General features: G+C 36.7%; 1 protein-coding gene across 5 annotated transcripts in view; it reads right to left on the reverse strand.

Annotated features, from left to right (window-relative positions):
• The window catches only part of LOC128994615 (DNA-binding protein RFX2-like), a 69202-nt gene that overhangs the window by 9502 nt on the left and 32438 nt on the right, over positions 1 to 27262 (reverse strand). For 4 of the 5 annotated variants that reach the window (XM_054419283.1, XM_054419282.1, XM_054419286.1 and 1 more), the window contains 7 exons: positions 22314 to 22422; positions 18935 to 19040; positions 17795 to 17926; positions 7169 to 7312; positions 3175 to 3356; positions 2295 to 2511; positions 1765 to 1911 (listed from right to left, as the gene is read on the reverse strand). In XM_054419283.1, the coding sequence (XP_054275258.1) occupies positions 1765 to 1911; positions 2295 to 2511; positions 3175 to 3356; positions 7169 to 7312; positions 17795 to 17926; positions 18935 to 19040; positions 22314 to 22422 (1037 nt within the window). The remainder of the gene's footprint in view (positions 1 to 1764; positions 1912 to 2294; positions 2512 to 3174; positions 3357 to 7168; positions 7313 to 17794; positions 17927 to 18934; positions 19041 to 22313; positions 22423 to 27262) is intronic. The other variant, XM_054419284.1, reaches the window with a different exon arrangement.

Here is a 27262-nt window from a genome sequence, read left to right on the forward strand (position 1 = left end):
CGTCGTCTCCCGCGGTCACGGAAACGTCATCGTCGTCTCCCGCTGTCACGGAAACGTCATCGTCGTCTCCCGCTGTCACGGAAACGTCATCGTCGTCTCCCGCTGTCACGGAAAAGTCATCGTCGTCTCCCACGGTCACGGAAACGACATCGTCGTCTCCCGCTGTCACGGAAGCGTCATCGTCGTCTCCCGCGGTCACGGAAACGTCATCGTCTGCTCCCGCGGTCACGGAAACGTCACTGTCGTCTCCTGCGGCCACGGAAACGTCATCTTCATGCGCGATCGCGGCAAAATCACTAACAAATCCCACGGCCGTTTGGACATCATCGTCATCTCCCGCGGTCACGGAAACGTCATCGTCTGCTCCCACCGTCATGGAAACGTCATCGTCTGCTCCCACCGTCATGGAAACGTCATCGTCGTCTCCCGCGGTCACGGAAACGTCATCGTCGTTTCCCGCGTTCACGGAAACGTCATGGTCGTCTTCCGCGGTCACGGAAACGTCTTCGTCGTCTCCCGCTGTCACGGAAGCGTCATCGTCGTCTCCCGCTGTCACGGAAACGTCATCGTCTACTCCCGCGGTCACGGAAACGTCATCGTCTGCTCCCACCGTCATGGAAACGTCATCGTCGTCTCCCGCGGTCACGGAAACGTCATCGTCGTTTCCCGCGTTCACGGAAACGTCATGGTCGTCTTCCGCGGTCACGGAAACGTCTTCGTCGTCTCCCGCTGTCACGGAAGCGTCATCGTCGTCTCCCGCTGTCACGGAAACGTCATCGTCGGCTCCCGCGGTCACGGAAACGTCATCGTCTTCTCCCGCGGTCACGGAAACGTCATCGTCTTCTCCCGCGGTCACAGAAACGTCATTGTCGTCTCCCGCGGTCACGGAAACGTCATCTTCATGCGCGATCGTGGCAAATTGAAAATTCCCTGGTAAAATACGAATTTTACGCATAATTCCCGGTTTTCCCGGTGGGTGGACATGGGCACCCTGTTGAGTTTATAGGCCTAAAACCTTAAGAATTGTTTTGGGAAGTATAACAGAACAGTGCTTCCCAAGTATTACAGAAAAGCACAATATTATTCATGGAAATAAATAGTTAAAATATTTCAATATTCCCCTTCTTTTATAATGTGAAATGATAAATGGTCTATGTAAGAACTAACTAACTAGTCCCACCAAAACCATGCGTGTCACCAAAAACATTTATTTTAAAAAATATGCTTGAAATTGTTTGGCCACAGCTCAATACAAGCAAAGATGTCCGGTATCTTTTCTATCCAGACTATCTAAGACTTTTTGTAGATAAGAACTACATATTGTAAACCTACAAAAACTATACATTCCACCCCCATATTTAAGTTATCACCAATTATTATAAAATAAAAATCGTAGTTGATGTGAGTCACCGGCAGATTGTGCTGATGTAAAATACTGATTTATGTTGAATAAACAAACGTTTTTACCAAGTCAAACTGATAGAACGACCACCTGTGTCAGCAATCAAATAAGGTGGAAATAAAATTTTAGACACAAGCGCATTCTGTGACTGGCTCACACAACTATGTTCTTTTTCAGTAATAAATTGGCGACAGCTGTTCCATAGAGATTGGATGTCTACTTCAGTATCTATTCATCCAATAGTCAATGCTGTTATCTACCCCCCCAAAAATACAATTTCTCAGGTAACCTAGCTAAACTCTAACTTAAAAAAAATTCCTTTACTCCACTAAAATATATTTGTTACTCCTATGATCTCTCACCTCACAATGTTCCCTATAGATGCTACGGAGAGTATCAACATCCTCTAAGGAGCAGTCTTCTGGAAGAGTGCAGTCCGGAGGGAGTTCTATCTCTGGGAACTCCGGGATAGCGTTGGCTCCGTCCCCCAGAAACTGGTGGTTGTTTGACTGCAACATAACAAACTATTTGGTAAGGACAACCTGTTTGTGTATAAGACTGTACAGGCTACATGTACACAGTTGCAAACACATCTGGCTATAAACTTGACGGTTCAATGACTTATTTGCAATTGAGTTTTTATTGTAGCAGTTATCAATTTTTAGTAAAGAAAAGTGAAAGTTTTGTTCATCCATTAGCGTATGGATCCTTATTTTCTCAATTAAGCAGGTTAAACTTTATTCCTCGTCAAAAAGATCCCTACTCAGAAACTTAAAAGGAAATTAATTTCTGTAATATTCTTTGTGACTTCTTTGTTAATTCTATCCATGAGATAGTGATTTATCATTAAATATCCTCAACTATTTTATAAAATATCAGAACAATAGTTCACCTGTGAGCTGTGATTGGACGAGTGGTTGTGTTCTGTGATACAGTCGTTGCTGGTGTTGCTCTCCGTCTTGTGAATGAGCTTGTACCGCTTATGACCCGGGGTTGACTGGTTCGATACCCGCGACGACAGAGAAGTAGCTTCATCACCCACAGTTGCAGAGTTTAGGGGGGAGTTGGGCTTGACTCGTATACCGTAGTAGTGGTATTTGGAATTACCTCTGAAACAACATTTTTGAAAACTAATTTTAACTAAGAAATTAAGATATATAATAATCTTTCTAAATGCTCTGTACAGGGATATTATTTGGTATTTTGTATGGTATCCATTTCTCATTTGATTTTAGAGCAAAGCAGTGAGTAAAAACTAATGTAGGCTACTATGAAAGTTGAAGGTTTTATTATTGATTCGGAAACACCAACCAATGGTCATCAGCCCATATTGAATTTTCCTGCTATAGTTTTAGGAGTAACAAAGATTATAGAGATATGTAGGGCCCTATGGCCTTTTGGTTGAATAATATTAAACCCAATCGGTTTATTTAGTTCAATGTTTAAGGTTTATTCAAATATTAGGCTACAAATATTAAAATATATTTCTAAACATTTGTAGGACATATTCAAGTACAATCCGTCAAAATATTTCATTTCCGATTACGTTATTGTGGGATTTGATCATAATGTTGCTAATGAACCCATGGGAGATGGGCACTATTTTGATGCAATCACGGAATACATTTTTTTCAAGCTCATACTCCTAATTATAATAACTCAATATTATGCCAAAAGAAACGTATAACCAAACCAGCGCTACAAATTTATACAAGTTAATTACTTCTTAGTGTCTTGTAAACACATAACAGCGTTTGCTGTCAAACAATTACCTCGTGCCGAGCCGTCGTGTGCGCAGACCCAGGAACACACTACGTATCAGTTTGCCAAAGCTGGCCGCATTGACAGGGTCCAGCTTGTTATCATAACAGTGGCGAAGGTAGTGACAGTACATGGTACATCTCGGCAGCGACACGCCTTCTGCAGTCTCGTAGTTCTCCAGCAGCCATTGGACCTGTGGTACATAGAATCTGTGTTAGGTTAGGGATCAATTCAAGTTGATCAATCTAATTCATCTGTGTAGAGTGATATGTTTCTGGGAACCTCACTACTTTGCCACCCTGAGTTGACTATACCTATGGTTGAGGGGGTTATCCCATCCAAGTTATGTTTCAAAGGACTTTTGATTCTGACAAAACATAATTCCATGAACTCAGAATTTCAACAAATAATCTTGCAATTGCACATTGTATAAGCAACAAACATTAGAGTTTCAAGAGCTCAGTATATACTGCTTAACTTGTCCAAGTCAACACTTTACTGAAAAGGTACAGTCTGCACTAGATAACGTAAATGTTTACTGTACTAGTCTCAAAATGTTTAGTGCCAAAAGTTAATCAGCTAATTTGAACCATCCACATTGTTTATGGTTTCACATTATGGTCTGCAAGATAACTAGCTCTTTATCAAAAAAGGAAACGAGTAAAATTCTGTAGGTCTGATTTGTTTTATGATTCAATATGTAACTGTCTTTACCAAATAATATATTAGATGAATGTAAAATGTAAAAGAGTGGTGAATAAAATTAAATTTAAGTGCACGCTTTTTACATAAACACACTGATTTCAAGATACCAACATTTCGTTTTTTTTCTAACATTTTGTGTAGTTTTTTTTTTAAATTATGATGTTGATTGTCATCAACTTCTCGCTAGGATCTCAAATTCACTCAGCTTCACCTTTTTTATAAAAGTAAACTCGCCTCCTTGAATATGTAGTTTATTTTAGAATTTATAAGGTATCCTTGTCCCTCTCAATGTGCTTGACGATTTCCGATTGTACTTACTGGGATAACCATTATTGAGCACCACTTAGAAAAACATAGTAAATATTAAATATATAACAATCCATCAAAAACTGCAACTCATATAGATGAATTAATTAGAAATTCAAGACTATGAAAACTAGTTACTGTAAAAGCAATGTATCTATTACAGAAGTGATAATATTTAAAATTGACTAAATAAACTATGAAGATGTATTTATTTTTGACATTATTACATAACACCTAGCTTACCATTTTTCAGATTCTGGTACACACACACACACATTACTAAACATTGCTTTGACAGAGCTGTTATTTTCTTATTGTGTACACAATTGAAATCAACTACATTAAATCGACAGGTGCAAATTCACATCAGTTTTAACCTCTAGTGTGAATGTATATCTGTTATCTACGTGTGGCGTAAGTTTGTATTTTATAACTTCAACGAGTGGCTATGTAGTATAACAACTGTGCTAGTGATTGTGGGAAAAATCTACATAAACTATTGAATACTTTGACAACAAATAAGCAGATAGTAAATTGTTTACTAATAGGCCTACTTATTCATTGAGAAATTCAGGTTTTTTTGTTATTGGTTGGACTAATCTTTTGATTTTAAAATTTCTAAGAGAAGGTTTTAAATTATGTAGCATAATTTCATTGATGTTTTGTACGAAAAATGAACGGGAAGGTGAATAAGTTGATGGGAAGTTGAATTGGAAGACAACACCAAAGTTGAAAGTGTTACTTACTACTACTTATTTTGCTTTGATGGTAAAACTAGATTTGTTTTCCATGTCCAAAAATATTTGTCTAAATTACAACAAACATAACAAATTAATGCTGTAAGTTTAAGAGCTGATGAACTCAAAATGTAACATATCACAAACAAAGTGAATAAAGACCGGCATATAACCACACAACTAGTAGGTTTTGTACTTACCTACTTAATAGTGGTTTTAAATACTTAGCCCATATAGATTAGTTTAACAAATAACAAAATATAAACTGTTGTGATAACAACATAAAAAAAACACTGAGCAAAGTAAAAATAGTAAAATTTCTGAAAGAGTTGTCCTGGATAACTAAGCCTTTACACACTCTACTATGACTTTTATGAACAGAACCAACTTTTTTACAATTAATTTTGTGTCTTTTTTATTCCTAACATGATATATTACTGTTACTAGATTTTTTAAATACATACTATTTATTATCATTTTCATTTTCAGTGGATTTTCTTAATTTGTAACCACTAAAAATGTAATTGTTGTTTGTCTTGAATAATAAATTTTATTCCAGTATTAGAATTTAATCAAAGTTATACATGTACTTAATTCTTGTAAACAAGGTTAAAAGACCTACAACTTTAGTTTCATCAAGACAGTCTTACAAGGCAGTCTTATTATTTTTAATAAGTCACAAATGACAAGTCTTTCAAAAACATTATTTAGTCTAATTTTTTAACTTTAGTGGTGTTCATTTAAAGGAATTTTCTTATTAAAAAAATATATACTAATAAATATAGGGTAAATTTAAAACATTTTCAAGAGACTGCTAATTAAAAAAAACTGTTTGATTGAAGCAAAAAAAAACTTAAACACTGTATTGTTACTATGTTGAAAGCACACTTAGTACACAAGGCTTTCAGGATATATAGGTGTAAAGCAGTTGGTTAGCAATAGCCATGCAAACAGTCAATAGCAACAACTACAAGACAAGCATTACAAGCACTAAAGGTGAATCTAAAAGATTGGTGCAAGCTAAAGGCATGCTACAATAAACAGGGTGTCTATTACAAACCCACCCATCTTAATCGATGATGTACCGAGAGGAAATCTTAAATCAAATTGATCAGGGTTATTTGAAAAGTAAGGCCCATTTCAAAACTTGAGTGAATCAAAATATCCATGAGTGATGTATCAAAAAAATTTAACAGTGTGCTATTAAGTAGCTGCTGCGCTGTTTGAAGACGAGAAACAACAAAAACGTGACTGTGAGCGCTTGGTTATGAAAAAACAACGGTGACTGGTGTTGCAAAGAGCAACTGTCGTAAGCAACTGCTGGGTTAAATGTGATGGCAATTGAATGTTTTACGATTTCAGGACATTTCTATTTCAACTTGATGAAGGCCAGATGAAAAAATTTATTTTTATTTACAATAGAAACAGGAGAGCACACATTGGAGAGAGGGAACAATAAACTACACGATTGTGTAGTTTACCACCATAAACTACTCTATAGGCTTCTCTGGAATAGACAGAACTGTGCGATTTACTGACTTTGCAGTTTACTGGAGCAGCTGCTTAAAAATCTTCAGGAAAGGATAGGTTTTGTTAGTTGGTTGTTCAGAAGTCACGTCACAACCTATCAAGCGCACAGTTATTCTTTTTAGGTTATTAACACAGAAAATGACTTCACTTTTCAAATAACCACTTTTTAACTCATAAATAAATGTTTTCTCAGAATAATACTACCAAACGACAATATTTGATTTAATAATATCGCAAAGACTAAATGATTTAAATACATTTTTCCAGTCCATTCATATACAATTTATCTATGAAACTCATCTTTTAGACAGTGATTCGTCTATTAGTACATGGCAAAATAACAAGACCAGAGTTTAGGATTATTATGTACAAGGATAGGGATCAGCTAACTTGCCTGGTAGACAGAGTCCAGACTAGCCTTGGTAACACACATAAAACACATAACAGAACACAGAAAAACTTAATATTTCAGCTTCTCCCTTCTGATGAAGTCCCTAACTGGGACGAAACTGTGTTGTTCATATGTTTTATGTGTGTTACCAAGGCTCATCTAGACTTTGTCTACCAGGTAAGCTAGCTGATCTCTATCCGTGTACATAATAATCCTAATCAACCAATTGGCCTTTTCCTTAAGACCAGAGTTTGGAGTTTGGACCATTCTTTTACAACGCCCCCATAGACACCCTGCCTAGTCTACGCTACGGGGCCAGTAGCGTCGGGGACTTACAGTAGCGGGTGATATTCTAGTAGCATGTACCAGGTTGGAGGATCCCTCATTGTCTATGGTAGATGATGAGGAGCTGTTGGCGCCACTGTCCCGACAGCCGGGGCCCGCAGTGGTACCACTGGAGTTGACCAGGTAAGCCACGTCCTACCATCACCAACCAATCATGCACCCGCCACAACCAATGCAACTTACCAGACACTTATCAACATTTACCAACTGTTACAGTTAATACACATGTAGTGACTCAGAAAAAATTTTTGCTTGATTAATGGAAATAATTTTTGCCACACTACATAGTAATAGGAAACAGTTGCTTTCTGTACTTTTTTTAGACCAGAAAGTCATTGTTTACAGGGAGGGACCGATAAAGTCAACTGGAGTACAGTAAATTTACCGGTCAGTGTTGCAATAGGCTACAATGCTATAGCCTGTCATCCAAGCTATCCCCCCCCATCCCCCTATCCAGTTTTTAGACACAGATATTTTTCTTTAGCCTAAAAAAATATTTGTTCTAGTTGAAACTTTGTTGTGTATTTGAGTTATATCGGTTTGACACTTAAGGCTCTAATGACCTCAAATGGGAAACAGACTTTTCTTTTGAAATAGTGCAAATTCCATTACTGTAGCACTAACCAGTCTTTAGACTTTAAATTTTGCACCAAGAACTGTAATAGCCTAAATTAGCCCAAATAGCTAAACAAAAATGGCTGTGTCTCAAAAACAGGATAAGATAAACAAATTTTGGACAATAATTTTGAAGAGCTTAGTTAAAAATTAACAACATACAAAAATATATATTTCAATTAATCAAGCAACATTCCACTAGATCACTCCTTCGACTCTGAGAGAAAATGTTTATGTTTAAAACCGCAGTAGAACATAAAATATGTGTAAAATTAATCTAAGGAAGAAATGTAATTTTAATAGCAGCATATACTTTGAGATGGATTTATCTGGATACTTAGGATATTTATAGATAGGATACTATACAGGGTGTCCCGGAACTCTTTACCAATATTTTAGGGCATTGTTCCTGAGTAAGAAATATATCTAAATATCATATTTAAATTGTCCGGAAGTCCTTAGTTATTCACAAAGTTGCCATTTTGTTTTTTATTTTTCTTTCTAAAAAGTGGTTAACTGGTGAATGATACAAAATTGAATCTTTGCAAATTTTTATGACATTTATGACAATTTTTAAAATTTATGAAAAAATGATGATTATTTCAAAATTTTTTAAAATCAACGGTTTTTGAGTTATTTAAGAACAAAATTTAAAATAGCCAACATTTTGTTGTTTCAATTTGTAAAATTGTCATAATTTTTTTAGCTTTCCCTAGTTGTCATAAATGTTTGTACAAAGCTACAATTTTGTATCTTTAACTAGATTTGAGGAAAAAGTCAATAAGTGAAACAAAAAATGGCCGCTGTGTGAGTAACTAAGGACTTCTGACAATTTAAATATGATCTTTGGATACGTTTCTTACTCAGGAACAATGCCTTAAAATATTGGTAGAGAGTTCCGGGACACCCTGTAGATAGGATACTCCAGCTAAAGTCTAAGACGAGGAACATAAGGAAATTGGAGTTTTTGATTATATTTAGAATAAAAAAAAAGTTATAGAGCTTGGGAATCCAAGATATTAAAGGTTGATGACATAGGGTATCAAGAAAAAATTTAGTTAAGTTTAAATGTAAATTGGACAATATAAGAAACTCAAAGAAATGAAAAAATAGATTATACTAGACTCCCAGTAATTTAGTCATGCGCTAATCTAACACCTCTAAAATTGCTGTATTTCAGCCACAACTGTAAGATTATTCAATAGTTTATAGTATGATACATGCATACATTAAAATTATTAGAATGAGAAAGTAAACCTAAATGACAAACAAATAAGTTACACTATATTAGTCTAGCTACACCAAACTGAATTCATTTTTTTTCCTTTTTTTACTATTTGTAAAAAAAACTTGTTGAAGAAAAACTTTAATGAGCACTGTAGAGATGAACTGTTTAATGTAGCTGAGTTCTTTACATAAATGATATACTTGATTTTAGTATCAATATATCTAAAACTCCAATACCCATACCCAATTAAGAGTTAGTATCTGCTAGTAAAGCATTTCAGCTCCTTGTAAGCAATGTACATGCAGTTAGGACAGGACTAACAGGTTCATCTAGATATATTGATGTCAATGTTGTTACTTGACAGTTTCCATTATTAATTCAATGTTTTGATGTTTATTTGTTTTCACGTCCAGTGCCTTTGGATGACTGAAATCTGTCATCGCATGCTGATTGGTTCCTGGAATCTGGAACCCAATTTCAGCTGTCTCTAGTAGACATTTCTGAATTTCGATATGACTAATCAAAGTCATTTTAAACTTAATTGAGGTATAATTAATAATATACATAGTCTCTGTGAAATCTTGAAAAGTAGGGCACTCTTGACATTGTGGATTGCTAAATTCTTCCACTGTCACACAGAGTTTGTAAAAGCGAGTCGAACGCTCGTACCGCCCAGTGAATGCTGGAATCTCGTAATGAACACGTTCCACGCAAATCACATTTACTGTTGTCTCATGGTGGTCTTCGGACCTATCCATGACTGAAGAGACTAAAATAAAGTCGAAACAACAGAGCACACTTCTAATCCTGAAAGATGGATTAGTCGTATTGGACATAGCGCAGGCTCAATCAAATTTCGAATCTACAAACCACACACGAACATGGATCGTACACACCCGAGACGGTACGTGTGACAATCTCAATGCTCGGAGAGGTTGAGATTTTGGTTTTGTAATTTGAAAGAACATTCAAACGAATGTAATTGAAAATTGGCAAGGGATTCGTCCCATTTACCTTCAAAAAGATTAACCTGTAATGAAGCGCTTGTCTTATCCCCTCACAATAACGCGTAACCGGGTTTTAGACGTAGGGCAGATGCTGATCTTAATTGCAGCTATCAACCACGAAAGCTATATGCTGTGGGAACCCTCACGATCGCCGGATAGGCAGATGCCGCCCACACGAATTGTGTAGAAGAGCCTAAACGTGCTACTGTTTGATGATATCAGTGATTCTAAATTGCAGTCTGATTGAGAAGACTGACCAGCTCCGCTGGATTTGCAACTACATCACCTGTCACAATCACTTTAACCAATTAATAATTTTGAGTGACTTGTAACATTAGGTGCAAGTGTTTGGCTTCGCAACCTTCTAAAATTCTAAATTAATTTTGCAGGTTAGATGTATTGGTCACGAAACTCGTTCTTGGGGTTATACGTGCGAAAAGACGCCCTAGTGGCGGAATCACTCTTGCAACGTAAAAGGTGCGATTATACGCATAACGATATCATCTGTTTCGGTCTCAGGGCTAGATAGCCCATACCTCATCAGGTGCACACTTTAGTGCACGACAGATTGAATTATAATGTGTTAAGGACGGATTAAATTTTTCATCGTCCAACTGAAATTTTGAATTTTGATGTTTCTAAATTTTGAAAAGATGAAATTGTCAACTTAGAGTTGACCAGGCACACCTGAGTATTTACTCATTGTTCTTAAATTATTGTGGACGGACTCATCAATTTTGATGTTTATTTGTTTTCACGTCCAGTGCCTTTGGATGACTGAAATCTGTCATCGCATGCTGATTGGTTCCTGGAATCTGGAACCCAATTTCAGCTGTCTCTAGTAGACATTTCTGAATTTCGATATGACTAATCAAAGTCATTTTAAACTTAATTGAGGTATAATTAATAATATACATAGTCTCTGTGAAATCTTGAAAAGTAGGGCACTCTTGACATTGTGGATTGCTAAATTCTTCCACTGTCACACAGAGTTTGTAAAAGCGAGTCGAACGCTCGTACCGCCCAGTGAATGCTGGAATCTCGTAATGAACACGTTCCACGCAAATCACATTTACTGTTGTCTCATGGTGGTCTTCGGACCTATCCATGACTGAAGAGACTAAAATAAAGTCGAAACAACAGAGCACACTTCTAATCCTGAAAGATGGATTAGTCGTATTGGACATAGCGCAGGCTCAATCAAATTTCGAATCTACAAACCACACACGAACATGGATCGTACACACCCGAGACGGTACGTGTGACAATCTCAATGTTCGGAGAGGTTGAGATTTTGGTTTTGTAATTTGAAAGAACATTCAAACGAATGTAATTGAAAATTGGCAAGGGATTCGTCCCATTTACCTTCAAAAAGATTAACCTGTAATGAAGCGCTTGTCTTATCCCCTCACAATAACGCGTAACCGGGTTTTAGACGTAGGGCAGATGCTGATCTTAATTGCAGCTATCAACCACGAAAGCTATATGCTGTGGGAACCCTCACGATCGCCGGATAGGCAGATGCCGCCCACACGAATTGTGTAGAAGAGCCTAAACGTGCTACTGTTTGATGATATCAGTGATTCTAAATTGCAGTCTGATTGAGAAGACTGACCAGCTCCGCTGGATTTGCAACTACATCACCTGTCACAATCACTTTAACCAATTAATAATTTTGAGTGACTTGTAACATTAGGTGCAAGTGTTTGGCTTCGCAACCTTCTAAAATTCTAAATTAATTTTGCAGGTTAGATGTATTGGTCACGAAACTCGTTCTTGGGGTTATACGTGCGAAAAGACGCCCTAGTGGCGGAATCACTCTTGCAACGTAAAAGGTGCGATTATACGCATAACGATATCATCTGTTTCGGTCTCAGGGCTAGATAGCCCATACCTCATCAGGTGCACACTTTAGTGCACGACAGATTGAATTATAATGTGTTAAGGACGGATTAAATTTTTCATCGTCCAACTGAAATTTTGAATTTTGATGTTTCTAAATTTTGAAAAGATGAAATTGTCAACTTAGAGTTGACCAGGCACACCTGAGTATTTACTCATTGTTCTTAAATTATTGTGGACGGACTCATCAATTTTGATGTTTATTTGTTTTCACGTCCAGTGCCTTTGGATGACTGAAATCTGTCATCGCATGCTGATTGGTTCCTGGAATCTGGAACCCAATTTCAGCTGTCTCTAGTAGACATTTCTGAATTTCGATATGACTAATCAAAGTCATTTTAAACTTAATTGAGGTATAATTAATAATATACATAGTCTCTGTGAAATCTTGAAAAGTAGGGCACTCTTGACATTGTGGATTGCTAAATTCTTCCACTGTCACACAGAGTTTGTAAAAGCGAGTCGAACGCTCGTACCGCCCAGTGAATGCTGGAATCTCGTAATGAACACGTTCCACGCAAATCACATTTACTGTTGTCTCATGGTGGTCTTCGGACCTATCCATGACTGAAGAGACTAAAATAAAGTCGAAACAACAGAGCACACTTCTAATCCTGAAAGATGGATTAGTCGTATTGGACATAGCGCAGGCTCAATCAAATTTCGAATCTACAAACCACACACGAACATGGATCGTACACACCCGAGACGGTACGTGTGACAATCTCAATGCTCGGAGAGGTTGAGATTTTGGTTTTGTAATTTGAAAGAACATTCAAACGAATGTAATTGAAAATTGGCAAGGGATTCGTCCCATTTACCTTCAAAAAGATTAACCTGTAATGAAGCGCTTGTCTTATCCCCTCACAATAACGCGTAACCGGGTTTTAGACGTAGGGCAGATGCTGATCTTAATTGCAGCTATCAACCACGAAAGCTATATGCTGTGGGAACCCTCACGATCGCCGGATAGGCAGATGCCGCCCACACGAATTGTGTAGAAGAGCCTAAACGTGCTACTGTTTGATGATATCAGTGATTCTAAATTGCAGTCTGATTGAGAAGACTGACCAGCTCCGCTGGATTTGCAACTACATCACCTGTCACAATCACTTTAACCAATTAATAATTTTGAGTGACTTGTAACATTAGGTGCAAGTGTTTGGCTTCGCAACCTTCTAAAATTCTAAATTAATTTTGCAGGTTAGATGTATTGGTCACGAAACTCGTTCTTGGGGTTATACGTGCGAAAAGACGCCCTAGTGGCGGAATCACTCTTGCAACGTAAAAGGTGCGATTATACGCATAACGATATCATCTGTTTCGGTCTCAGGGCTAGATAGCCCATACCTCATCAGGTGCACACTTTAGTGCACTAAAGTGTGCACCTGATGAGGTATGGGCTATCTAGCCCTGAGACCGAAACAGATGATATCGTTATGCGTATAATCGCACCTTTTACGTTGCAAGAGTGATTCCGCCACTAGGGCGTCTTTTCGCACGTATAACCCCAAGAACGAGTTTCGTGACCAATACATCTAACCTGCAAAATTAATTTAGAATTTTAGAAGGTTGCGAAGCCAAACACTTGCACCTAATGTTACAAGTCACTCAAAATTATTAATTGGTTAAAGTGATTGTGACAGGTGATGTAGTTGCAAATCCAGCGGAGCTGGTCAGTCTTCTCAATCAGACTGCAATTTAGAATCACTGATATCATCAAACAGTAGCACGTTTAGGCTCTTCTACACAATTCGTGTGGGCGGCATCTGCCTATCCGGCGATCGTGAGGGTTCCCACAGCATATAGCTTTCGTGGTTGATAGCTGCAATTAAGATCAGCATCTGCCCTACGTCTAAAACCCGGTTACGCGTTATTGTGAGGGGATAAGACAAGCGCTTCATTACAGGTTAATCTTTTTGAAGGTAAATGGGACGAATCCCTTGCCAATTTTCAATTACATTCGTTTGAATGTTCTTTCAAATTACAAAACCAAAATCTCAACCTCTCCGAGCATTGAGATTGTCACACGTACCGTCTCGGGTGTGTACGATCCATGTTCGTGTGTGGTTTGTAGATTCGAAATTTGATTGAGCCTGCGCTATGTCCAATACGACTAATCCATCTTTCAGGATTAGAAGTGTGCTCTGTTGTTTCGACTTTATTTTAGTCTCTTCAGTCATGGATAGGTCCGAAGACCACCATGAGACAACAGTAAATGTGATTTGCGTGGAACGTGTTCATTACGAGATTCCAGCATTCACTGGGCGGTACGAGCGTTCGACTCGCTTTTACAAACTCTGTGTGACAGTGGAAGAATTTAGCAATCCACAATGTCAAGAGTGCCCTACTTTTCAAGATTTCACAGAGACTATGTATATTATTAATTATACCTCAATTAAGTTTAAAATGACTTTGATTAGTCATATCGAAATTCAGAAATGTCTACTAGAGACAGCTGAAATTGGGTTCCAGATTCCAGGAACCAATCAGCATGCGATGACAGATTTCAGTCATCCAAAGGCACTGGACGTGAAAACAAATAAACATCAAAATTGATGAGTCCGTCCACAATAATTTAAGAACAATGAGTAAATACTCAGGTGTGCCTGGTCAACTCTAAGTTGACAATTTCATCTTTTCAAAATTTAGAAACATCAAAATTCAAAATTTCAGTTGGACGATGAAAAATTTAATCCGTCCTTAACACATTATAATTCAATCTGTCGTGCACTAAAGTGTGCACCTGATGAGGTATGGGCTATCTAGCCCTGAGACCGAAACAGATGATATCGTTATGCGTATAATCGCACCTTTTACGTTGCAAGAGTGATTCCGCCACTAGGGCGTCTTTTCGCACGTATAACCCCAAGAACGAGTTTCGTGACCAATACATCTAACCTGCAAAATTAATTTAGAATTTTAGAAGGTTGCGAAGCCAAACACTTGCACCTAATGTTACAAGTCACTCAAAATTATTAATTGGTTAAAGTGATTGTGACAGGTGATGTAGTTGCAAATCCAGCGGAGCTGGTCAGTCTTCTCAATCAGACTGCAATTTAGAATCACTGATATCATCAAACAGTAGCACGTTTAGGCTCTTCTACACAATTCGTGTGGGCGGCATCTGCCTATCCGGCGATCGTGAGGGTTCCCACAGCATATAGCTTTCGTGGTTGATAGCTGCAATTAAGATCAGCATCTGCCCTACGTCTAAAACCCGGTTACGCGTTATTGTGAGGGGATAAGACAAGCGCTTCATTACAGGTTAATCTTTTTGAAGGTAAATGGGACGAATCCCTTGCCAATTTTCAATTACATTCGTTTGAATGTTCTTTCAAATTACAAAACCAAAATCTCAACCTCTCCGAGCATTGAGATTGTCACACGTACCGTCTCGGGTGTGTACGATCCATGTTCGTGTGTGGTTTGTAGATTCGAAATTTGATTGAGCCTGCGCTATGTCCAATACGACTAATCCATCTTTCAGGATTAGAAGTGTGCTCTGTTGTTTCGACTTTATTTTAGTCTCTTCAGTCATGGATAGGTCCGAAGACCACCATGAGACAACAGTAAATGTGATTTGCGTGGAACGTGTTCATTACGAGATTCCAGCATTCACTGGGCGGTACGAGCGTTCGACTCGCTTTTACAAACTCTGTGTGACAGTGGAAGAATTTAGCAATCCACAATGTCAAGAGTGCCCTACTTTTCAAGATTTCACAGAGACTATGTATATTATTAATTATACCTCAATTAAGTTTAAAATGACTTTGATTAGTCATATCGAAATTCAGAAATGTCTACTAGAGACAGCTGAAATTGGGTTCCAGATTCCAGGAACCAATCAGCATGCGATGACAGATTTCAGTCATCCAAAGGCACTGGACGTGAAAACAAATAAACATCAAAATTGATGAGTCCGTCCACAATAATTTAAGAACAATGAGTAAATACTCAGGTGTGCCTGGTCAACTCTAAGTTGACAATTTCATCTTTTCAAAATTTAGAAACATCAAAATTCAAAATTTCAGTTGGACGATGAAAAATTTAATCCGTCCTTAACACATTATAATTCAATCTGTCGTGCACTAAAGTGTGCACCTGATGAGGTATGGGCTATCTAGCCCTGAGACCGAAACAGATGATATCGTTATGCGTATAATCGCACCTTTTACGTTGCAAGAGTGATTCCGCCACTAGGGCGTCTTTTCGCACGTATAACCCCAAGAACGAGTTTCGTGACCAATACATCTAACCTGCAAAATTAATTTAGAATTTTAGAAGGTTGCGAAGCCAAACACTTGCACCTAATGTTACAAGTCACTCAAAATTATTAATTGGTTAAAGTGATTGTGACAGGTGATGTAGTTGCAAATCCAGCGGAGCTGGTCAGTCTTCTCAATCAGACTGCAATTTAGAATCACTGATATCATCAAACAGTAGCACGTTTAGGCTCTTCTACACAATTCGTGTGGGCGGCATCTGCCTATCCGGCGATCGTGAGGGTTCCCACAGCATATAGCTTTCGTGGTTGATAGCTGCAATTAAGATCAGCATCTGCCCTACGTCTAAAACCCGGTTACGCGTTATTGTGAGGGGATAAGACAAGCGCTTCATTACAGGTTAATCTTTTTGAAGGTAAATGGGACGAATCCCTTGCCAATTTTCAATTACATTCGTTTGAATGTTCTTTCAAATTACAAAACCAAAATCTCAACCTCTCCGAGCATTGAGATTGTCACACGTACCGTCTCGGGTGTGTACGATCCATGTTCGTGTGTGGTTTGTAGATTCGAAATTTGATTGAGCCTGCGCTATGTCCAATACGACTAATCCATCTTTCAGGATTAGAAGTGTGCTCTGTTGTTTCGACTTTATTTTAGTCTCTTCAGTCATGGATAGGTCCGAAGACCACCATGAGACAACAGTAAATGTGATTTGCGTGGAACGTGTTCATTACGAGATTCCAGCATTCACTGGGCGGTACGAGCGTTCGACTCGCTTTTACAAACTCTGTGTGACAGTGGAAGAATTTAGCAATCCACAATGTCAAGAGTGCCCTACTTTTCAAGATTTCACAGAGACTATGTATATTATTAATTATACCTCAATTAAGTTTAAAATGACTTTGATTAGTCATATCGAAATTCAGAAATGTCTACTAGAGACAGCTGAAATTGGGTTCCAGATTCCAGGAACCAATCAGCATGCGATGACAGATTTCAGTCATCCAAAGGCACTGGACGTGAAAACAAATAAACATCAAAATTGATGAGTCCGTCCACAATAATTTAAGAACAATGAGAATTCAATGTTATTTAAGCACTCCATGTCAGAAATGGTTTATTACATCACTTAAAATGATTTGCAGTAGTACTTACTATGGTCAGAAATCAGAATCATTAGTTTCCATAACTCCTTTAAACCCAAGTTTTATAAACATACATTTTATACATTTATGTAAGATTTGTTGATTAATGAAGAAAAAATAATCATACTAACTTAACCTAACCCAACCAAACTTGTATCTAAAAAAGGAGTTCGGGGGAGGTAATAAATTCTGACGGTAACTATTTTATTTTGCAAGATTCGTACACCTGAACTGACTCAAACTTCAACAATAAACAACCAACATAAACTTTCTGTTATCGTGACAATTAGTTTTCTCTGTGAACAGAAGAATTCTGATCAGAAAATTAAGATCTACACATTAAATTTAAAACCTTTATTCTAAAAATTGTTTTTCAAACATTGTCAGGATTTGTAAAATTTAAAAAACTCGAAAAAGTTAAAAAAGTCATCTTAACCTTCCAGAATTCAAATTAATTATCTCTATTCAATTACTTATCTATATTCACTTACCGCAGTGACAGTCTGGGGACTGTTGCGAGACGCTGCTATCAGTGTGTGTTCATTGTCCACACTCTGCTGTATCAAGTAGGTTGTGTTGCCGAGCAGCTGGTTACCTGCGCCTTGGTTCAGGCTGTTGGCTACCTGCAACCACACAGACTGTCTTGTACTTACTTTATCTTTGGGAACGCCTTTGGTTTGCATTCCATTGAAAAATCAGTACATTTTGGATTGATTAGGTGTTTTTGTTACGCAAAAACTTGTACTTGGATGTTTAAGCTGGGTATTCCTAGGCGCGGAAGTGGAACGCGAAGAGCGGAGTCCGCTCTCCTCTTGTCTTATGTAATTTAATGATACTGTTTTCCTAGATGTGAAGCGGTTTACATCATGTATATCACTTTTCCTCACTCCTCTCTGCTCCGCTCTCCACGTTCTGGGCTCCACTTCCGCACCTAGGAACACCCAGCTTTAGCAACTCACCAGTTTGTATGAAAATTCACCTAACTTCCATACAATGCTAGAAAGATAAACCTTTCTAATAGGTTGCACACGGGGGGATTGTGGCCCGATAAACATGAGCTACACCACAATGGTCCACAGGCTTTTTGCACAAACCACTTGCTTCCGAATCTATTGAACCTACTAAAAGACGTTTAGAAACAAAGCTGAGGACCTTAGCTTGAAGATTCTCGCACATATTCCTTAGGTTCAAAAAACAAATCACAGATGTATCTTTGAAAATGAATGATGGGGTAGCCTCTGAATTTAAAATATTAAAAATTAAGGTTCATACAGTGTAGACATTATATACTCAATATAAGTGTGCTGTTTTATACTCAATATAAGTACACCATCTAGTCCAAAAATCCCAAAACTGAGTTTCCTTAACCCTAGAATGACAACTTCAACAACGAAGATGGACGTTTTATAACCTGGCAATATACCGAGTACAAAACAGCTGCAGTCCCACTAACCACACAGGATCGTTAGAAAGTAGCACATGTAATCTATACATTAAATTTGCTAGAAGATGAAGTAAACCAGTAGTCCAACAGGTATTGAGCTTGCTGGAGTCAAGCACTACAGAGAGGATATTTAGTTGATATTTGATATTACAAATCTACTATCAGTTTCTCTCTGTTGTAGTGTTACCTGTGTGTAAGTGACAGGGGTAGAGTTGCCAGGCGTGTAGTACTGCCCTGACGCAGGTGTGTACATTGTGCCGCTCTCCCCTCCCACCGTGTACACCGGGTAAGCCCTGCGAGACATACAAAACTACAATACAATCTGCACAACATCAAATATAACCTTTACCAACCATTATGAATAAATATTTTTTTAAGAGGTTGACCTGTCCTCATGGGCATCAGGCATGTGCTTGCTTATGAAGCAAAGCAAGGGGTAAACTGGTACAGTACAAGACTCAACTGTAGTAGTAAATAGTAGTGAGACGCAAACTCTCGACACCGCTGGCTTGGTTTCACAGTTTGTTCTGTTACTGAATGAGGAATCAAATTGCCAACTATTATTCCCAACCTTTATGTCATGAGTAGATTAGGTACTGTTTGGATTTTGCTTATTGGAATTATTCAGTTTCAAGATTTAAATTCCTAAATTTTACCATTCCTGGGGCTTACAGATGCAGATTCAAATTAACATTTGTAACCACTAATATAACTTCTTGATCAGCATTGTACGTGTTATTAAATTTACGGAAAGTAAATAAAGATACGTCTTATAACACTTAAAACATATATTTACGCTTATACTGATACTCACAAGACGGTCAGGGTGACTACTACATTCTGGATAAAAAATTCATGGACAATTCCCGTACATTTAAGGACACTTTGCCGTAACCTTTGTCGGTGTCATTAGGCCTACCGAATAATTTTCCTGATTTGTCAAACTGTATTAATCTTGTTATTCACTGTAGTTGTACGAGAGAGAAAAGTAAATAATGATAGATAAGAGTTAAAAATTACAAAATAGAAATTTATTGAAAGTAAACAAACATAGGCCTACCTATACTTTAGGTAGGCCTAAAGCTTTTATAGTGTAACAGAGAAACGCAATCATTGTCTCCTGCGATAGCGACAAATATCTCCATCCGTCACGTAAACTTCATAACATAGCTTATCCGATCCAGGCGGATTAATTTGGCATGATCCGCCCTGGCACAACGTTAGGTTCTCGACTACTTTTGAAAAAAAAAATCTTTAATACATATTGTTACTCAATTCTTAGTACAAAATCAAGGTATGGTAAGCGGCTATTAATAAGCAATAAGCACAGAGTAAGGTTATTGTATTTTCATTTGTAAAGTTAATATCGACACATAGCAATCATTAGTTGTTTATCTTGGGCTCAATTACATTTTCTTAATATATTTTACAGCTCTTTCAAGAATCAAAATACCCAGGCCTAAGCCTAATTATTTAGGAGGGCCTATATAAACTGAGTAACAAACAATGAGGTTATAATAGCAGCAAAGTTACTATCATCATTCTAGTTCATAAGATTTTGATTGCTTAAAGCATACAACTCAATAAATAAATACGAGAGGTCGTCCAGTGGTCGAAACTCGACCAAAAATATGTAATGTACTCACTTATCTATTTTCACCCCACACTGTAAATAAAACATGTGATTGGAGTTTCCTCCATTTGTTTTGATTTTCTGTTTATATTTCGTTGTTATTTCGTAACCAGCATAGCAACGCATAAGATCCATGTTAATTTTTTCAAATTTTTAAACTCATTTTGTGTGCTTATCTTTGAGCCTATTTAAATTTATAAAGGGATTCTGCACACCTACAGGAAAATAGCTTTCCAACGGTATGCGTAGATTTTCCCTACGATTCACACGAGCTGAGAAAAAAGGTTTTAAAGAAACATGCTTGCCTATTAATATATAGATAGATATGGGAAACAAAAAACATTGAAACCTGAATAGCCAACAATATAAGACAAAGAGATACAGAAAATGCAATGACATAATTTGAAACCAAGCAGGCCTTAAAAAAGGGGTTAACTTACAAAATAAGACTGTAGATTATTTACATGTTTAATATGAAACCATAAACAGTTTTATGGCACTAGGCACTGGCCGCGGCAAATTGAATCTTCAAGCCAAAAGTACAAGTAAGAAGTGAAATTTAACAGCCATTATAAAGCTATTATTTTCATGATAAAATAGGTTTGGGATCTAATAATAATACCCTAGTAATAAAAAAAGAAGTTGTAAATGAATAAAAGTGATATAACTTTTATGAGCTAGCTGCTGAGTCAACAGTTCTTAGAAGTACTTGACTTGACCCTTGATTGTCGTGATAAAATATTAATGGGTTTGAGATTGTTAATGGGATTTTTATTGCATAATTACTCTAGTAATAAATTATGAAAATGTAAACAAACATCTGATAAACCTTTTATGTGCTCCTAACCAACTAGCGATCAATAAAATTATGGCCCATTAAAAATTTAAGGACATTGTCTGGCATTTAAGGACAATTCCCGTACATTTCATGGCCAATAAAAATTTAAGTACAATTCCCGGTTTTTTTGGATTTCCCGGTTGGTAGACACCCTGACGGTAAATATACAATAGATGGTAAGTGGTGATCGATTTCGATTGAACACTCCAATCAAAATCGATCACCACTTACCATCTATTGTATATTTACCGTCTTGTGAGTAACAGTATAAGCGTAAATATATGTTTTAAGTGTTATAAGACGTATATTTATTTACTTTCCGTACCACTAATATCACCATTAACTTTGGGCTACTGAAGTAGCCTTCCCTCTATATGGACCAACAACATTGTAGACAAATTAGCATGTTTAAAGTGTGCTACAGTCTAAAACATATTTTCTCTAATAGTTGTTGTTGGGTAGGTTAATGATGCAGCCAACAATAAATTGCCCTTTCAGTTTGGCTTATTTAACATGTTGAGTGCGGCCGTTCCCGATCGGGAACGCTCGGCATTGTCTTTTGTATATTTTAGTTTTTGCTCAAGCGTCAGTCGAAGGTGGACCTATCCCATGTTAGCGTGTAGTGTGTGACTTGCATTTTTTTGTGGTGTAGGTTGGTAGTAAATTTCACGTAAATCCCCGTCTGGCAAGCTTAAAAATCAACTTGTTGTCTTTCTCCCACCAATTTGCAATACAATCACAATAGGACCGGCTATGTTCCAAGCATGCTATCTGTGGGTGTTTTTGCGAACTACGTCGACTCTCGTTGTAAAGTAGGACATCCCCGAACGTTATTTGCTATTCGTCAGACCGAAATTTGAAAGCCAATCACACACTGCAATCGGGTTTGTTCGACGCTGCAGGCTGCGCCACACTGGGGATACGCCTGCCATTTGATGTGCCTCAGCGAACGTGTTAACAAGTTTACATATTCGACCGATGTACCAGTAATTTAGATCAGCACACTCTGTCGGTGGCTAAATTCAACAATGTACATTTTCATTCTAAAGCTGACGGCTACGACTTTAACTTGAGAAAGGAATGTCTGGTACTCACATCTGTCCGTTGGTGGTGGTGTAGATAGCCTGGTCTGGTGTACTCTCCACATACTGAACATATGTGGAGTGACCCACTCCGTCACTGCCCACCGTCTCCGTGTCTGGAACTGTATAATACAGCAACATTACACATTTACATGTCTACGTCTACATATAGTACATACATGTTTGGTGTCTATGTATATGTACGATTGCATTAAGAGAACGTACAGGAAATAAAACGCTGGCCTCCTTTTGGCTGAAGATGATGCAGAAAGTCTTGTAGAGTAAAAAAATCCTTGTTAAAATATTCTACAAGCTAGCTGAGTTATAGGATCTTCTCATAAAAGAAAATCAAAATTAAAGGATACAAAATATTATTATAGAAGTGTCAAATATATACTCAATTTCGGTCTTTTGGGGAATTAGTTGTGATTTGAAAAAAATGGTACATGGCTTATGGACGCTTCGTACTGCTAAGTGAACGTGGAATGGTGTAAATTATAACAGTCTATTCCCAGATTTCAAAATTGTTAATAATACTATTACGTATTAGCATAGACAAATAGAATAAATATAGACCGTCAGCTGTGCTGTGGTTAGCATAAGTTCTGGCGTCCACCACTAGGTTTGTCGTGTAGTTACGGCACACACCGCTGCAGCGTCTGCTGGTCACGTACGGCTCCTGCGCTCCTCGCCTGCAGCGGTGTGCGCCGTAACTACACGGCAAACCTAGTGGTGGGCGCCGAAACCTTCCTTTGACAGTCTATATTTATTCTATTTTGAAAAATTATAGAGCTTGCATTGTGTTGTTGGACAAATAGTGTCGCTGAAAAAGTCAATTTAAATACAGGACTTGTCTACTTGAAAAATCATAAGGTTATGGTAAAACAGAGGTTAAAAAGGGGTTTCTTTAATTTCACCCATAAATAAAGTTCTTAAGGATTGTTGAAAGAAATTAATAAAACTAATAAGAAACATATATTTAAAAGAAAATTCTTTAGTCAATGTTTACAAGTTAACAGCAAAAGTAAGTCGACAACAACAATCCAATAATGATTTTGATTCAAAATCCACTTTAAAACTTCAAATGAAAACAGTAATGAAAACAGAGTGGTTTATTTTGCTCATATTCACTCACATTTATCCTTTGGTATAAGTATTTATGGAGGAACATCACAAGCTAATTTAGACAGAATTTTAATTCTCCAGAAAAGAGCAATACGCATTATGTTAAATTTGGATTGGCAAGATTCTGTTAGGGAAAATTTTGAAGAACTAGGCATAATGACTGTAAATAGCTATTATATCTATCAATGTATATTATATACTGTCAAAAATTCAAATAATGTCTCACTGGTAGGGGATTCTCATCAATATTGTACCAGAAACAGAAATAACTATGCAACACCTTCACATAGATTAAGATTTTTTGAAAAAAAAAACCAATGTATATGGGTATAAAATGTTACAATGCTCTTCCAACAAAACTAAAGGACTACACAAGGACTACAAAATTTAAAAATAATCTAAAAATGTACTTTTTAACCAATCCCCTGTATTCAAAGAACAAATTTTTCCTCTTACATAATATATTAGAATAAGAACTTTTTCAATAGTGATTATATCTTTTGTACTTTTTTTGATCCAATGTAATGACGCCATTCGTGCACATGTTTGCAAAGTATGAATAAAGTTGATTTCATTTCATTTCATTTCATTTCAGTAAAAGATGTCTAGACCACTAACAACAACCCACCAACATGTGTCTTATCTTAATTGTCACAATTTTAATGTTACGAGTCCCTCGTAGTCCTCCGATTGTTGATCCCCGTAACAAACCCTACGCAGCTTCCACTTTACGTAATTGCCCTCTCATCTCTCCACTAATCCTCGCAAAATAATCCGCTTAGTCTGCATTTGACGACGTTCTTCTACTTAACCCACTTTGAATATTGCTAATTAGTCAAATTAAAAACAATGTACTCGTTCCATCTTAATATGAGAGAGAGATTAAGACTTGACGTCTATACAGCTCAAGTTCACTTTTTTTTTTTAAATTAGCTTATACCACATATTCTAAAACAACACTAGATACACTGTAAACGGAATCACAAGTTGCTGCTACACAATGTTTCTTGACACTATCACGAAAATTCCATAAAGTAATAGTATAAGTTATTTCATATTTCAAAGAATAACAGAACTCGGTAAAATAAAAACTATCATGTTTTTTTTTTTAATAGAAGTAAAAGAAAGGTGATATGGCAAACCTACATACCAACGTGAAAATTAGTTGTTTAAGTTCAAAGTTATGTTCAACTAGCAAATCCATATCTTTTCTGTTTACATTTGTATTGGTTAACAATAAAAACAACAGATTTTAATAATAATAGCTACAGTAATTCCCTGTAGGGAACTTAGCTAAAACTAATTTGTAAACAAACACTAGCCTTCGTAGTGGGCTAACTGAGAGCTTGATTTAGAGCAAAGGAAAATCAGCTGATCGTTTTTCTCTTACTCTAAATTAGAGCTTGGAAAACAATTACTTTCTTTAATAACAGATGTTATCGAAAATATCGACTTTCTGCAGCAACAAAAAATAGTTTTTTACTGCTCAAAAACAACAATAACCTATAAAAAGAAGTCCCTTATAAAAATATATCAATGAGTTGAATTGACTTATTCTAACAACTTGGATTCCCAATTAATCTGAATTAATAATGGTTGTCTGTACTATTCCTACGGGACATGCCTAGGTTAGAGCAAAGAACTTCTGTATTGGGGAGGCCTTGGTTCGAATCACGCCAATCCCAAACAACAATTCAGTAACAATACCTCAACCTGGTTAACATATAGCTTCAAGAGTCCTTGCAGACTAGCGACCATCTTGGATAGTTTCAAACAGCTGCCGAAGAGTTAATAATTATCCAAAAATATTTTTTCAAACATCAAAGTGTATAATGTAAATATCTAGGACACTGTAAGATTAGAATTTTTTTTAGTAGTTTTTTAAATTGTTATACGAGTTAGAACGTCTAGGCTCCAAGGACTCTTAAGCTGTAGGTCTACATATTGTGTAAAGAAATACCAAATTTCTTAAATAAGAATTATCTTTAATCTAGAAATCTTTAGAGATCTCCCTCCACACAAAACCAAACATTTAAATTGATATTTCTCCTAAGTATAACCTAAATTACTTGAGTTAACCAGTGACAGCACTTCCTTTGAAGGATGTCAAATAGATTTACATCCACCCTACATTACTGCTGGGCCTCTGCACAAAATAGTAATAACAAGCAATAATGACGAGTTGTTTGTCCAAGTCAGTGACCCAAGATTGTACCACCTGCGACTCATCATCTCACGCTGGGATTCGTTATTCTTAGTTTCTTACAAACAAAAACAGTAGCAAAAAATATTACTTACAGTTTTAGAAGTATTTAGTTTTTTGCAATATTTCATCAATTCTAATTTTATAAATTTAACTTGGTTAAACTAGCAATTTCAATCATTATTGCATTTGTTTTTAACCATACAAATTAACTTCTAGGACATTTACTGTTCAACTGCCAAAGGAATTCTCCCTTCAATTAAGTATTTGAAAAAAAAATAAAATGAATAACAAATATAACGTGAAGATGACAAAAGACATTGATTGAATTAACTCAATAAAACATGAATAATTAAAGCTTGAAATACAAAACTTCGTAAAAAATTATAATTTCAATAACATTTAGCCTGTAAACCCTCCTGAACACCCATATAATTTACCAAACATAATCAAGTGTTAAAAAAAAACTCCTAGAACCAAAGTCAGATTACTGAATTTGCCATATAAGCAGAGGTTTACTTCAGACTAAAAATAAAATGTGAAAAAATCTTAAAGAATAAGAGAACCATTTAACAACAGACATAGGAGTCAACGATCCAACCATGTACAAGTGATGAGGTAACAAATTCCAACTGAGGTGCAAACAACCAGCTTTCTATCACAATATTTCTGTTAAAGCTTTGTGAAAAAATAAAATGAGTGAGTTTACAATTTGCTTGGCTTTGTGTGAACGATGAATACTGAAACATGCTTTCAATGGTGTAGTTTGTGATTAGTGTTTAAATACAGAGAGCAGAAAAATAATACCAGGTTTGTCTTAAGTTTAGCTTAGTTTACTTTCTGAGTAAGTTAGACAATTGACTAAAGAAGACATCCCATCTACATTGACCAGCTGTTGTATATTTATACAGGGTGTCCCGTAAGTACCGTAAGTAAACAGCCAAACTCCAGGAAATTGTTCTATTGGTCAAAATAAAGAGAAAATCAAGAATAACATTTTTCCAAAACCAGATATCCGCCATTTTGTATTTTTTATATAAACATTTTTATTTTTGGATTTTTTCAAACCAATCTTTATAAAACTTAGTATGTAGGTTAAGGTAAAAAAGCCCCATATTAGAAAAAAATCCTCTCTTGATTCAATTTAAAATTTCAAAATGGTGGCAATTTTTAATTTTTAAACTTAAATTTTTATGAAAAATGCCAAGAACACTTTTATTTAGCATTTTTAATTTCCTATCAAACGATATCAAGTTCAAAAAAATCAAATAAGATATAGCTGAAATACTACGATTTTTAATTGTAAAATGGGGTAGAATGAGGCAGAAGCCGTCGTATCAGAGTCACTTTTTTACAAACTTGACATTTTGACAGAAATCTGTAATTTGCATGAGAGCAAATGTTGAACTGTTGGCTCTATTCAACTCCGTCTATTTGAACCATAAACTGACGACAACAGTAACAGGAGGGTGGAATGTCTAGTAACATCAATAGTCGAACAGTAGACACAATCAATACAGCAAAACTCTCAATTTTTACCGTCCTAAAAAACCTTTGGAAAAAACAAATTTTCGTAACATGTCTAATGAATGCTAATAGTGCACAAATACTTGGTGTTGCAGACCTGAAAATAC

This window comes from Macrosteles quadrilineatus, unplaced genomic scaffold (assembly GCF_028750875.1).
Source record: "Macrosteles quadrilineatus isolate MER2022 unplaced genomic scaffold, UCM_ALF_1.0 Scaffold_5__1_contigs__length_97177068, whole genome shotgun sequence".
NCBI classification, from domain to species: Eukaryota; Metazoa; Arthropoda; class Insecta; order Hemiptera; family Cicadellidae; genus Macrosteles; species Macrosteles quadrilineatus.